The sequence below is a fragment of the Aquarana catesbeiana genome, linkage group LG05, assembly GCF_042186555.1.
Source record: "Aquarana catesbeiana isolate 2022-GZ linkage group LG05, ASM4218655v1, whole genome shotgun sequence".
NCBI classification, from domain to species: Eukaryota; Metazoa; Chordata; class Amphibia; order Anura; family Ranidae; genus Aquarana; species Aquarana catesbeiana.
In genome coordinates this window covers 625,308,172-625,323,646 of record NC_133328.1, presented here as the reverse complement: position 1 = coordinate 625,323,646, position 15,475 = coordinate 625,308,172, and the positions used below count along the sequence as shown (strand labels likewise).

The 15,475-nt window shown below is 42.8% G+C and overlaps 1 protein-coding gene across 1 annotated transcript in view; it reads left to right on the top strand.

Annotated features, from left to right (window-relative positions):
• FAM135B (family with sequence similarity 135 member B) overlaps window positions 1-15,475 on the top strand; it is a 257,650-nt gene that overhangs the window by 146,152 nt on the left and 96,023 nt on the right. Inside the window, exons 7-8 of the mRNA XM_073632289.1 lie at window positions 5,897-6,023; window positions 14,981-15,134. Of these exons, the coding sequence (XP_073488390.1) occupies window positions 5,897-6,023; window positions 14,981-15,134 (281 nt within the window). The remainder of the gene's footprint in view (window positions 1-5,896; window positions 6,024-14,980; window positions 15,135-15,475) is intronic.

Sequence of the window (15,475 nt, the reverse complement as noted above, 5' to 3'; positions counted from 1 at the left end):
TATTTTTTCTGGCCTGACCTCCTTCCGCATCAACAACAATGCCGTTTCATATGCTCGTCCTCTGGAAAATAAAAACCACGCCAATCAAACCAGAAAATGTAATTAAAGGCTTAGTCCACCATTTGACCATACTTCACCAATATTTATGGTGCAACATTAAACATGGCCATGTTCCCCAACCTATTACCCCCACTTACCTTAATTGTGGGGTGCTTCTCCCTGGATCTTCCTGTTGTTTTTTTTTAATTTAGTGCAACAGTCATGTCATCCATCCACTGATCCATTTATAGGGATCTGTGAATGGAGAGACTTCTAGTCCCATCGCAACAAAGGGACTCGTAGAACTCAATGGAGCACAAGTGCAGTAATGTTACATTACTTGTAGCCTATTCATTGTGTCCTTCAGCCCCGTAACTGAAGATCAGTGCCTCTGTACTGATCTGGGGCTGGGATGAAAACCATGCAGAAGCCTGTTCAACCCTTACATCAGGGTTCCTATAAGTGTCTCCACTTGCATAAGGGTTCCTATAAGTGCCCCCCCACCTTACATCAGGTGTCCTTATCAGAGTTCCCCCATACATCAGGGTTCCTATAAGTGTCCTCCCTTCCATAAGGGTTCCTATAAGTGTCCCCCCTTACATCAGGAGTCCTCATCAAAGTTCCCCCGTACATCAGAGCTCCTATATATGATGCCCCTTACATCAGTAATCCTCATCAAAGTTCCCCCTTACATCAGGGTTCCTATATATGTCGCCCCTTACATCAGGAGTCCTCATCAAAGTTCCCCCTTACATCAGGGTTCTTATAAGTGTCCCCCCTTACATCTGCCCCCAGAACCTCCTTAGATCCTGGCTTGCCCAAGATACATGTATTGTGGTTGCAATGCTCAACAGGCTTCAATGCAAAAATTGCAAAAAATCTTTTTTTAATGTGGGTATATTTATTACATTTTTGCATAAGGTGGACTATGCCTTAAAAACAACAATATTGCAGAGGTAAGGGTCACTTGATCAAACCATCCTATAAGAACAAATTGGTACTTTCTAAAAACTCATTGAAGGTTAAAAGCTAACCTACACCTCACCAGGTCTGCTAATCTTTAACCTAAAAGAAAAAAATGCAATGAATTAAAATAATTAATAGGTACTGTTTGGTGTATCCATGATACTTCCCACTTTTTCAGCTTTAAACTCCTATCTTACTTTCTCCAGAGCATATTATCCCGTCTAAATGGGTGGTATAGTCTTTCTTAGTGAAATGTCTAGGTAATTTTTTTTTTTTGATTGTTTATTTATCTGTTGAAACTTGTACGCCATTCAATGTGTCATTTTTCAAATGTACACCCACCAATTCACAAGTGCATTTTAATTCTATAACTATCAACAGTCTGCCTCCATTAAGCATCACTAGGCTATGAAATCCAGGGCATGTACCCTTGGTCTTTTCCTAAGTGATCCAAGTCTCCTTTGCAGTAGTTGTTGTCAAAGCAAGAATGATTCTCTTTACCAAAACCAATTTATTATCTACAAAATGAGGTTGCCATATGTATGAACACACAGAAATAAAAAAAAATGGCAAAATATTAACTTTAAAAATTAAAATAAATCACATTTATTAAAAATAAATCAAAGACCTAAAAAGCAGAGAGTGTAAAAAGCACTTCTTAGCATTTTAAAAACATTTGCACAGCCTTTTTTTTCAGGATACATAAAGTGTCTCCATGACTGTACATAAATACACGATAATCATAATGTGTTGTATAAATCAGAAATAAAATCAGATAAAATATGCATCATTGCAAACAGGTATCCCATACGTCTATCTGTTTCTCGGGTCTTGCCAGCTTTCTCAGGATAAGGGTATCCTAGACCAGCCTGTCTCAACCAGGGGTCCATGGAATCCTAGATTTCCTGCAGAGGTTTGTAGGGGTTCAATGAGCGACAAGTCATTTCTGTCTCTCAGATAATTTACCACTGATATCAATGATCATTTTAGCTATCGGTAAGGAAGGCATTCTGCCTCATGACCATTATTGTAAAAGGCATTCTTCCCACTGACCACCAATGTAAGGGACATTCTTCCCACTGATGACCAACGTAAGGGACATTCTTCCCACTGATCACCAATGTAAGGAACATTCTTCCCACTGATCACCAATGTAAGGAACATTCTTCCCACTGACCACTAATGTAAGGGACATTCTTCTCACTGATCACCAATGTAAGGAACATTCTTCCCACTGACGAGTCGACCAATGTAAAGGACAATCTTCTCACTGACCACCAATGTAAGGGGCATTCTTCTCACTGACCACCAATATAAGCAGAATTTGTTCCACTAACCAGAAAAATAGGGGATATTCTTGTCTCTGACTTCCAATGTAAGGAATTTTCTTCTCACTGACCACCCATGCAAGAAGAATTCTTCCCACTGACCACCAACATAAGGGGCATCCTTCTCACTGACCACTAAGGCATGGATCATTCTTCCCACTGACCACCATGCTAATCTACAGTGAGCTGTAAACAGAAAAAATTTTCAGGGGTTCACTGAAAATTACTTTATGGGTTCCTCCATGTTAAAAGGGTTGTGAAAGGCTGTTGTAGACAAAGATATTAATCTTGCTGAGCTTTGTTTCATACTATCTTATTTTTTAAGCAGTGGTGACAAATTTACCTTCAGCCATGTTTTCACATTAATAAAATTAAAGAGAACACTGTTTTGGACCAGTTGATTTTTTAATACCAATGAAAAACAATTCCAAGTATCAGTTTACTTATATGAAGCCTAACTAGGGCATACGATATAAGGTGGAAATACAGGCACTGCCAGAGAAATTTTTGAAGTTGTAGGTAAGAAGAAAAGTCACACATTCTGTTTCATAGTATACTACAAGCCCATCAGTATTACCATCTAAGACCCCAGGGGTGCCCCAAGTGTTTTAGGAACCTAATCACAAAAAAGAAAAAAAGTTAAAACCTCAAAGCCCCAATCACAAATGGTAATAATACAAACTCAAGTCGCTGCCAATGAACCTAAAACCCTGGCTTAGCCTCCAAACTCCACCCAAAAAAATTGTGTTCATCATCAGTAATACTGTATCTGCATATGCTCATCAACAATCCACATAAACATATATACTTAATTTGATAAATGTATTGAAAAATTAAAAACAAACAAAACAACACATAAAGGGCGTAGACTCCCATCAAAAATGATAATATGGATTGGATCCCATTTAGGAACTTTTTTAAAAGAATTGTTTCTTAATTTCTGTGTCAAATTAAATCCAGTCCCATAAGGAAGGAATGTTTGTCTTTCATGTGTATAACATTGCAAAGTGATTCTGTGTGAAAGAACCTGTATGTAAATTTCACATCTTGCAATGAATGATGAATGTAGAGTATCCCATTAATAAAGACAATGCACATCAAGCTTCCATTATCTTCAACATCACCAACATTTTGGTGCTTGTCTTCCAAAATGAGCCACAAGGACCTTTTGAAGTCATGCATGCTCCATAAAGAGATCCCAAATCCTTTGGGCTAGGGCAGGTCATAATCATGAGACAATGATGTTATGGCAGCATTGCAAATAACTATGCTCCCTTAGAGATTCTGTACAGTGTTGCAAGAGAGGAAGGTAGTCTTATTGGACAGCAAATTCTTTGGGGGCCATCTTGTGTGAGGGAACCTTTTAAATAAGGAACCCCACATAATTTTGGCACGCTTCTGGTGAAATTGTGGTAGGGAGAGGAACCTGCTTGTGAGGAAAAGTCTTTAGCATTTGGTCAGGTTCCAGACAAGGAGATAAAGCTCAGGAAAGGATCCTCCTTCACTTCATACACTCTAGTAAGTGGTGTGGAGGTGTGGAGCCAGTGCAGACTGCAAAAATCATCCTCCCTTTGCCTATTCAAGAAAGGGACTAACAAGCCATAACATCTATGTTCAGAGCTGAAACAGTCAAAATGAATGAATGATTGGTGCTCTGTGGAAATAAATGGTCCAGGACACTTCTCCTGTGGAAACGGCACAGTGCCACCCACAGGCTGGAAGACTACCTTAACCTGCCTACTCCTTGAACATGTCAAACCTTTGCAAACCCCCACCATATGTGTTCTGGGGATTGGTAGCCGGTGCATTTTACTATTTGGGATGAGCCCACAGGGTAAACAAAACCACATTGGTTTCCAAAAAGTCCAGCCTTTATGGGAGTTATTATGTGCTACCGTATTTACAAGTACATTGTGGAAAAATGCCACAATGAAAAAAAAATGTAAACTAAAAAATGCTGCCACTCAGCCTACTAAACTATGTAAAGACATTTCCCTCACTGTTTACTGACCAGACCTAATGCTTGTTATTCCCTTCCTTGAATAGGCAGAGGATGTTTCTGCAGTCTGTACTGGTTCCACACCTCCACACCATAGAATGTATGAAGCGAAAAAGTTGCCTTCCCTGAGTTCTCACACCTTGTCTGGAACCTGACCAGGGGCAGCCCGTCCCTTAAGGGTGCACGGGTGCCGTCCCCCTATTCAAAAGTCCGGCCCCTATGCAGGACGCTGGATGCATGAATTCCAACGGGGGGGTTTTAAGCATCTAATTACAGCCAGATGCTCTAATAGGCTTCAAGATAGGGTGGGCTCAGGGAGTAGAGAATGCGAACGAGCCCCCCCAGGTGTGTTACAATTACAATGAATGTTTGCTATTTGTAACACTGAACCTACTCCTGGCCAATCAGGAAGCGGGTCTTCAGACCCGTCACTCAATTGGCTGAAAGGACGGGCGAACCTATTGGACTCCTAGATGGTGGGGAGGAGACGCATGGCGGAAGCCGACGTGATGGAGAAGAGGATGCAGGAGCTGCTGCCAGCTGCCGATGTCCACCGCCCGCCACCCGCCACCTAGATGGGGTAAGTGCCGGGCCGACTGGCAGAGTGGGGGGGGTGGTTGTTGCCGCCCCCCCCCCAAAAAAAATCATCAGCCGCCACTGAACCTGACCCCAAGTTAAAGACTGTTCCTCACAAACAGGTTCTTCTCCCTACCACACATTCCCCAGAAGCACGCCAAAATGATGTGGAGTTTCTTTTTGAAAGATTCCCTCACCCAAGATGACCGCCAAAGTCTCTTTAGAATTTGGTGTCCAATTAGACTACCTTCTCTCGAGACACTGTACAGAATCTCTAAAGGATCAATTCCTTCCCATGCAATAATGGCACTAGGCCTTCTACAGGTGGAAGGGCTAACTGCACCTGCCTACACAGACACATTACACTTTTCTAGAGCTAGATGGACTCAGAGACAATAGACTTACATGGAGCTTAAAGTCATATTCGCCTGAAAAACTGGAAGGTAGACCTAATCGGAACGCCTTTGTGAAAGGACCCTAAAGCAGACACTGAGCTAGGAATTAATGAAACCATACCTGATGCCCAATCCAAAAAAACCTGCCTAGAGTTAAAGGATAGTGGACATGTATAACAACATCCCAGGGGAGAAATAAATACCATCCAGGACTCCCTAGACAAAGTTATATTGTTATTGTACAGTACCTCACAGCCCAGAGCTGGTAGTGTGAACAAGTCCTCAATGTACTTGGTGTCAGGATAATCACATTAAGAGGTACCACACGTAAGTCACAATGGCTAAATATAAAATGCACAAGAGTTTCTTCCACATTCTCTATACGAAGCACTAATAAATTAAGCTACTGCAGGGATAAGTTTAAGGTCTGGAATGAATTCATAAAAGTAATCTGGATCATATATTTCACATTTATGAAAAAAACATATTGGCCAATGTGAACCAGATACCAGCACATAAAGATATGACAGTCACGATAAAAAGGTCCTCTTTAACTGTCTGTGATCTTCAATTTCCTATGTATTGTCTTCTAGTTTTGTTCGTCCAGTAAGAGGCTCCTGGTTGGGAAAAAGTAACCAAGAACTGGCGACGGACCAGACAAGCGTTTCTCTTGAAAATCTGGTTTTTGGAGCTGCATACTGCAAACCACCTTCTCCAGAGGTAGGAATTTGCTTAGCTGTCTTAGCAGTGTAGATTTATGACCCTCTGAACTCCTGATACAGACTGAAATTTACCCGGTATGCCTAACACAGTCACTAATCCCAGAGATTCTGTTCCCCTAAACCTTATAAGACAGCTGAGGTTTCTAAAAAAAAATTATAAAGACGTTTGTATTAGAGATTTAGAGTACAGTCAAAAATATTGACACCCCTGCATTTCTGTCAGATAATGCACCACTTCGCCCATGAAATTGTTGCAATTACAAATGTTTAGGCATTCTCATGTTTATTTCTTTTGTTTGTATTGGTATGACACAAAAAAGTGGAGAAACAAAAAGCCAAATCTGACACATTCTACATAAAACTCCAAAAATGGACTGGACAAAATTATTGGCACCCTCATTTTAATATTTGGTAGCACACCCCTTGAAAAAAATAACTGAAATCAATCGCTTCCGGTAACCATCAACTGCTCCAGGTCTCTCAGATTGGAAGGGTTCCTTTTCCCAACTGCTGTTTTGAGATCTCTTCACAGGTGCTCTATGGGATTTAGATATGGACTCATTGCTGGCCAGTTCAGTACTCTCCAGAGCTTTGTCTTAAACCATTTCTGGATGCATTTTGACCTGTGCTTTGGGTAATTGTCCTGCTGTAAGACCCATCACCTCTGACGGAGACCCAACTTTCTGACACTGGGCTCTACATTGCACCCCAGAATTCTTTGGTAGTCTTCAGATTTCATAATGTCATGCACACAGTCAAGACATTCATTGCCTGAAGCAGCAAAACTACCCCAAATCATCAGTGAACCTCCACCATGTTTGACTGTAGGGACTGTATTCTTTTCTTTAAAGGCCTCATTTATTTTTTCTGAAAACAGTAGAATAACAGGCTTTACCAAAAAGCTGTAATTTTGTTTCGTCTGTCCTCAGCATATTCCCCAAAAGGATTTTGGATTCCTCAGGTAAGTTTTGGGAAACTGCAATCTGGCCTTTTTATGTGTTTGTGTCAGCAGGGGAGGTCTTCCTGGGTCTTTTACCATAGCGTCCCTTTTCATTCAGATGGTGACATATAGTGCGAGCTGACACAGTTGCACCCTGTTCCTGAAGGTCAGATTGAAATAGTCTGCAAGTTGATCTAGGTTCTTTATCCACCATTTGAACAATCCTTCGCTGCATTCTTTGATCAATTTTTCTCTTTCATAGCTACAGTGCCATGGGCTGTAAACTTCTTGACAATGTTGCGCACAGAGGACAGAGGAACATTAAGATCTCTGGAGGTGGACTTGTAACCTTGAGATTGTCCATGCCTTTTTACAATTTTTGGTCTTAAATCCTTCAGACAATTTGTTGCTGCTCTTTCTCTTCTCTTTCCTCCGTGTGGCATACAGAGACACACAATAGTAAGGTTGAGTCAATTTTTCACCATTTTAACTAGTTGCCAGTGTGATTTTTAAACTGCCATTACCTGTTAATTGATACAGGTGCGTTTAATTACGAATTGCAGGAGCATCACAAACTTGGGATGCAATTATTTCTTACAATTTTGAGAAGGTGCCAATAATTTTGTCCAGTCCATTTTTGGAGTTTTGTGTGGAATGTGTCAGATTTGGTTTTTGTGTTTCTCCACTTTTTTGTGTCCTACCAATACAAACAAAAGAAATAAACAGGAGAATGCCTAAACATTTGTAATTGCAATAACTTTCTTGGCGAAGTGGTGCATTATCTGACAGAAATGCAGGGGTGCCAATATTTTTGGCCATGACTGTAATTGTGTGAAAGAGTATTTAATAATTTTGTCATAATATAAAATATAATTATCGTTTTTATTATATTTATGATTATTACCGCTATAACATTTATCCACAGCACTGCTCCCTTGTAGTGTACTGACAATGCTGACAGATCTTCTGCTACCTGTTCTTTTTTTTCTTTTTCTATTTTTTTTTTTTTTATATACACTGAGCAAAATTATAAACTCAACACTTTTGTATTTGCCCCTATTTATCATGAGCTGAACTTAAAGATGTACGACTTTTTCTATGTACACAAAAGGCCTATTTCTCTCAAATATTGTTCACAAATCTGTCTAAATCTGTGTTAGTGAGCACTTCTCCTTTGCCGAGATAATCCATCCACCTCAAAATTGTGACATATCAAGATGCTGAATAGACAACATGATTATTGCACAGGTGTGCCTTAGGCTGGCCACAATAAAAGGGCACTCTACAGTAAAATGTGCAGTTTTATCACACAGCACAATGCCACATATGTCGTAAGTTTTGATGGACCGTCCTGCATGCTGACTGCGGGAATGTCCGCCAGAGCTGTTGCCCTTGAATTGAATGTTCATTTCTCTACCATAAGCCATCTCCAAAGGCGTTTCAGAGAATTTGGCAGTACATCCAACCGGCCTCACAACCGCAGACCATGTGTAACCACACCAGCCCAGGACCTCCACATCCAGCATCTTCACCTCCAAGATCATCTGAGACCAGCCACCTGGAAAGCTGCTGCAACAATCGGTTTGCATAACCCAAGAATTTCGGCACAAACTGTCAGAAACCATCTCAGAGAAGCTCATCTGCATGCTCGTCGTCCTCATCGGGGTCTCAACCTGACTGCAGTTCGTCGTCCTAACCGACTTGAGTGGGCAAACGCTCACATTTGATGGTGTCTGGCACTTTGGAGAGGAGTTCTCTTCACGGATGAATTTCGATTTTCACTGTACAGGGGAGATGGCAGACAGTGTGTATAGCGTCATGTGGTTGAGCGGTTTGCTGATGTCAACATTGTGGCTGGAGTGGCCCATGGTGGCGGTGGGGTTATGGTATGGGCAGGCATATGCTATGGACAACGGACACAGGTGCATTTTATTGATGGCATTCTGAATGCACACCGTGCATACCGTGATGAGATCCTGAGGCCTGAGGCATTGTTGTGCCATTCATCCACGACCATCACCTCATGTTGCAGCATGATAATACACAGCCCCATGTTGCAAGGATCTGTACACGATTCCTGGAAGCTGAAAACATCCCAGTCTTCATAGTCACCGGACATGTCACCCATTGAGCATGTTTGGGATGCTCTGGATCGCCGTATACGACAGCATGTTCCAGGTCCTGCCAATATCCACTAACTTCCCACAGCCATTGAAGAGGAATGGACCAACATTCCACTAGGCCACAATCAACAACCTGATCAATTCTATGCAAAGGAGATGTGCTGCACTGCGTGAGGCAAATGGTGGTCACACCAGATACTGACTTTTTTTCAGACCCCCCTGACCCCCCAATACAGTAAAACTGCACATTTTAGAATGGCCTTTTATTGTGGCCAGCCTAAGGCACACCTGTGCAATAATCATGCTGTCTAATCAGCATCCTGAAATGCCACACCTGTGAGGTGGATGGATTATCTTGGCAAAGGAGAAGTGCTCACTAACATAGATTTGTGAACAATATTTGAGAGAAATAGGCCTTTTGTGTACATAGAAAAGTCGTAGATCTAGCAGGTGGCATTGCAAACGGCTAACGCGTTACAAGGTCGAACCCTCTTCCTCAGAACCACCATCGCTGTGGCTCTGATGAAGAGGGTTCGCCCTCGTAACGCGTAAGCCGTTTGCGATACCATCTGGTTCCTCCAAATATCTGGTCCAGGTTGTAGGCGTCTAGAGATACTGCTCGCAATTGCCAGAGTATTGATAAGCCTTGTTTTAAAGCTTGTTTGTGAGTATATTTCTTGTTATATTTGATGAATAAATGTTATCTTTGGCAACGCACAAGGTCGGTGCGCCCTCCTGTTCTTTTTGTATGTCACAAACAATGACTGATAGATGTGACTTAAAAGGCACCATACAAAGAAGTTGTCTTATGCATAGCAAGAAAAGAAAATTAGCTAGAGGCTTGGATTTCTTAAACTGAGTTACCTAGAAAGATCTTTTAAATTGAATACAAACTGGCTATGTGCTGTGTGGAAAACTGTGCACCCCCTTTGGGACATGCAGAAGCAGCTATAAGAATCAAGAGAGAAGAGGACAGAATTTACCAAATAAAATCAACAACAGAAAAGGAGTAGAAAAGAATGCACTGGTAAAAGAAGGAAGATGAATTTCACTTGTTAGCCACTTTAGGACCATCCGCCCACATTGTGCTGTGCAACCCCCCTCCCCCCACCTACTCCTGGTGTGTTTAGACACAGCAGGATTTTGTCAGCAGGCCCTGTCCAATGATTCATGGCTGGCACCTGCTGATTGGCTGTTTCCCATTACAACCCAGAGACCTGTGTTGACAAACACACAGGGACAGGGCTCTGTACAGGGGGAATGATTTGTGTCTGTTTCTTCTCCCTGCTGTGCTGTGCAGGGAGGAGAAACAAACTGATTTTTACTAAAAAGCAGCACACATTAACCTCCTTGACGGTATTCCCGAGTTTGGCTCGGGGTGGATTTTCAGCACCAAAAGCGGTAACCCCGAGCCAGACTCGGGATCGCATTGCAGGATCCAGGTACAGCTCACTTACCTTGTCCCCTGGATCCTGCGATGTCTCCCCGCTGTGTGAGCGGCTCGTCCTCCGCTCGATTCATCACAGAGCCGAGCTCCGTTCCCTGCGAGCGTTGCGACGCACGGGGACGGAGAACGGCGCCACATTCAAAAAGTAAAAAACAGCATACACATACAGTACACTGTAATCTTACAGATTACATTACTGTATCAATTTATTTCACGTTCCTTTTGTCCCTAGTGGTCTGTCTAGTGCCCTGCATGCAGTTTTATATTATAAATACTGTTCTTTCTGCCTGGAAACTGGAGATTGTCCATGGCAACCAAAACCGTCCCTTTACATCAAAAGTGGTTTTAGACCAGCTAGAAAACAGAGAAAATAAATTATAATCACTTGCAGAATTGAGCGATCGTGATTTGTGGGGAAATCCGTCATCAAACACTGAAAAGTGATGACAGCGACAATTCTGCAACTGAGCAAATTTCAGTGTTTTTGATTTGATTACATTATTGAATAATTTTCATTATTATTATATTATTATTTGGTATAATTATTTATAGTTATTTATTATATAATAATTTATGATTTCGTGTTTCAAACTTTATCATACCCGGGATGTCTACTAGACTCTTGTTTGCACTGATTTAAGTGAGTTATTCCTAAGAATTACAGGCCTACAATATAAAACGCCACATTTCCATGCAAAATAATTGTACCGCTTTCAGCATCAGAAAACTGAAATAATCATACCGCCAGGGAGGTTAACACATTGTTAGGCACACACTTAACCCCTTAATTACCCTGAAATGTTAAAGTGATACTAAAGGATCGTTTTTTTAAATAACAAACATGTCATACTTACCTCAACTGAGCAGCTCATTTTGCACAGAGTGGCCCTGAACATCCATTTCTGGGGTCCCTCTGCGGCTCTTGTGGGTCCTCCCCGCATTAGATAATCCCCTTGGAGAAGCGCTCTCCCGGAGGGGTCAGCTTGCGGGCGTGCTCTCGAGTCCAGCTTTCGGTGTCCATAGAGGTTGAATGCAGGACTCGGCCCTGCCCCCCGGCGCCCGCGTCATTGGATTTGATTGACAGCAGCGGGAGCCAATGGCTGCGCTGCTCTCAATCTATCCAATCAAGAGCCGGGAAACCGTGGAGAGAGGGACGGCGGGAATAGGTAAGTAAATCGGGGGGGGGGGCTAGGGGGCCGGTGACTGCCAGGTGTTTTTTCACCTTAATACATAGGATGCCTTTACAACCCCTTTAACCCCTTTCCAACCAGTGTTATTAGTACAGTGGGAGTGTATAGTATTACCACTGATCACTGTATTAGTGTCGCTGATGATGTCAGTGTCAGTTAGTGTCGGATTGCCTGGCGCCCGCCGTACTGTCACAGTCCCACTTTAAGGCTGGGTTCACACTATTGTGAATAGGATGGTGCATCTAGCAAGGTCCATAAAGACATGGATGAGCGAGTTTGGGGTAGAGCAACTAGGCTGGCCTGCACAGAGACCTCAACCCGATAGAACACCTTTGAGATGAATTAGATCAGAGACTAGCCTTCTCGTCCAACATCAGTGCCTAACCTCACAAATGCGCTTCTGGAAGAATGGTCAAACATTCCCATAGACACACTCCTAAACTTTGTGGAAAGCCTTCCCAGAAGAGTTGAAGCTGTTATAGCTGCAAAGGGTGGGCCAACTCAATATTGAACCCTACAGACTCAGACTAGGATGCCATTAAAGTTAATGGGCGTGTAAAGGCAAGTGTCCTAATACTTTTGGTAATATAGTGTATATTTAATTTGGTTATAGAGTTGCATGACCAAGCAATTACCAGTTAAAGTAGTGCAGTGCTGAGTAACAACAAAATTGGCCTGGTCATGAAGAATGTAAAACCTTCCAGAGCTCAAGTGGTTACATTTTGAACTTGCCCAAGGAATTGGTCAGATTAGCCTTAGAGTACCACTCTGTATATTGAAAAGAAGACATCAATGACAAATATTTCTGGGGGTGAGAAAGTATGCTCAATAAAAGATTTCCATCTGTGGAAGAAGTGTTTGGTGGGAGTATATTTTGGATTTCGGTATCGAGCTTCTCTTTATAGAAGAGGGTCAAAAGATCCTTTTTTAACTGCGGCAGTTGTAAGAACTGAAGAGCCAGTCTAAACTTTCAAGATATTTCTATGAAAGATGGATCTATGGAGAAATAACAGCTTTGTGATTACCCAGATAGAGAGACATCTTTATTGTAACTAAGCAAAAGCAGGGTTTTAGGTACCTGTAGCCAAAATAAAAAAATAAAGTTTATGATATGGTTCTAAAAAGTTTAAACATTATCACAGTTCCAAAAACAATGCAATAATGTAGGCTTGTCATGGCCGCAATGAGGGCTGGCCTGAAGAGTAGACTTAGAGGGAAGAAAAGGGACAAATGCTCTGTAGAGTAGTTAACATTTCTCTCCAAGTTTCATCTATCATATATTTATGAATTTTATTTTATCCCTTTAGTAGTTTTCAAATCTTCCTCCGAAAGAGCCTTGTTCCAGTTTTTTTAGAAGTGTATGGCACACAGCTCAGTTGAAGCAAAGGTTTAATTGGCCATAAATGTCCGAAATTGAGTAGAGCCCTTTTTTTTAGAAGCTGATCAACCAGGGAAGGTTAAAAAGGGTTTGGACTTGTCAGAGCAGCACTTGGTGGATGGTGGTAGTAGAGGAGGTGCAAAGCAGGAGAAGGAAACTCAATCACAACAGATCGGAAAGGTTTAAAACTGGGAGGATCCACGTTGAATGCTACCTGTTCTTGGTTCATGTATGTTTTTGCTAAGATTGATGACACACAGGGGGACATTTACTAAAACTGGTACACACAGAATCAGTTTCTAGGTTTTCTTGTCAAAGCTTAATTGAACAAGCTGAAGTTAGATGCTGGTTACTATGTACAGCTGTGCCAGTTTCTGTGTGCACAGGTTTTAGTAAATATCCCCCCATATTTTCACATTTAACAGGTACTGCAGAGGTAGAGTTAGATGGGGGCTCCACCAAAGTTTTGCCATGGGGCTCCATGGTTCATGGTTATGCCCCTGGTTTTAACCCTTCCATACCGGGGTGTAGATAAGGGGGGTTAGGGGGGTCCAAATCCCCCCAGAGCCTCCGTCCATGGCGCAGCAGCTAGGTTATTGTAGCCTTTCAGCTGCGGGACCGGGATGGGAGCCGCACAGTCACAATTTCGTTAAGTATTGTGTTCCGGCCTGTTTGTTTATTGTGTGGGCGGGCCGGGACTCGGTATAGTGCAGGGCGATGTCTGTGGGAGGAACTGACCCCTGTACCCTGCTCTACAGACCCCCTTACCCAGCCCTACAGACCCCCTGTCTTTCATCCTCCCGACCTTCATACCCTACCCGACTGACCCCCTGCATTTCATTCTGCTGACCCCTGTACCCAGCCCTATTACCCCCTGTCTTCTGTCCTGCTGACCCCTGGACCCTACCCTACTGACCCCCCATACCCTGCCCCACTGACCCCCTGCCTTCCGCCCATCTAACCCCTGTACCCTGCCCTACTGACCCCCTGTTTTGCATCCTGCTGATTCCTTGACCCCCTATACTCTGTCCTTCTAATCCCTGTCCTCTGCCCTTGTGACCCTTCTTCTCTGCCCTGATGACCCCCGTACACTGCCCTGCAGACTGATTGCTGTCCTTCACCCAGCTGATCCCTGTCTTCTGCCCTGATAACCCCTGCTCTTCCCCCAGCCGACCCCAGTCTTCTGCGCTGATAACCTCTGCTCTCCACTCAGCTGACCTCTGTCTTTTGCCCTGATGACCCCTGCTTTCCACCCAGCTGACCCCTTTCTTCTGCCCTGATGACCCCAGCTCTCCACTCAGCTGACCTCTGTCTTCTGCCCTGATGACCCCTGCTTTCCACCCAGCTGACCCCTTTCTTCTGCCCTGATGACCCCTGCTCTCCACCCAGCTGACCCCTGTCTGGGTTTTTTGTTTAACCACACTCCTTAAGCTCCTCCCACTGTTAAGAGTTTGGTCATAGCCACATTTTGCCGCTATGCGCGCCACAAATAATTTTCTCCCTCATGTGTGCCTCATTCTGAAGTTCAAAAGTTGGGAGGTATGAGTGTGGACGGAGAGGAGAACTCTGATTCACTGCATTAGCAGCCACCCACTGACAAGGAGAAAGTGCGGGCTAACAGGAACTGGCCCATTTGGCCTGCATTACAGGAGAAGTTGGGTGGGGAGAGAGGACTGCAGCAGAGAGCGCCACACCCAAAATTTGTCACAGTGTGGCAGGCTCGCTAATTATTGTCCTCTTGGTACCCAAGGTTGAACCTCCCCCCAGGGAAAAAAAGTATCCACGGCCCTGCTTTCACACTCTATCCAAAACTAAAAGGTGTTATACTTACTGAATATACAACTGCATTCAATTGAATTGTTATCTCTTCCTTGCAGGAAACTTGCTATGTGCCATCAGATACGTGCATACAACATGCCTACAAGTGGCACAAGGATCTTTGCCAGCTGCTGCTGTCTGCATACAGTGGGCTCTTCTCCTACTATGCCACCCTTCTAAAGGAAATCCCAGATTTAACTCAAGTTGACATAGGTAAGTGGTTCCTGTTTGATACATAATTAGTAATAAAGCTTATGAATCATAATGAGCAAACCAAACTTTTTTCTTTCAAAGTGGGATTTTACACAGAGTGGAACAATTATCATCAAGCATACGCTTGTCACTGGTTACTAATGTGCCAAAGAAAAATCAGTGGGCTCTATCAGTAAACTGGTAAAGAGGTTCTAAGTAGACATGTGCACATACAAAAAATGTGTTTGTTTTCGTTTCTTTTTTTTGCTTTTTTTGGAAATTTTCAAATTTCCGAATTTCGAATTTTCGGATTTCCGAAATTCAAATTTTTAAGATTTCTGAATTTTCAAATTTTCAAATTT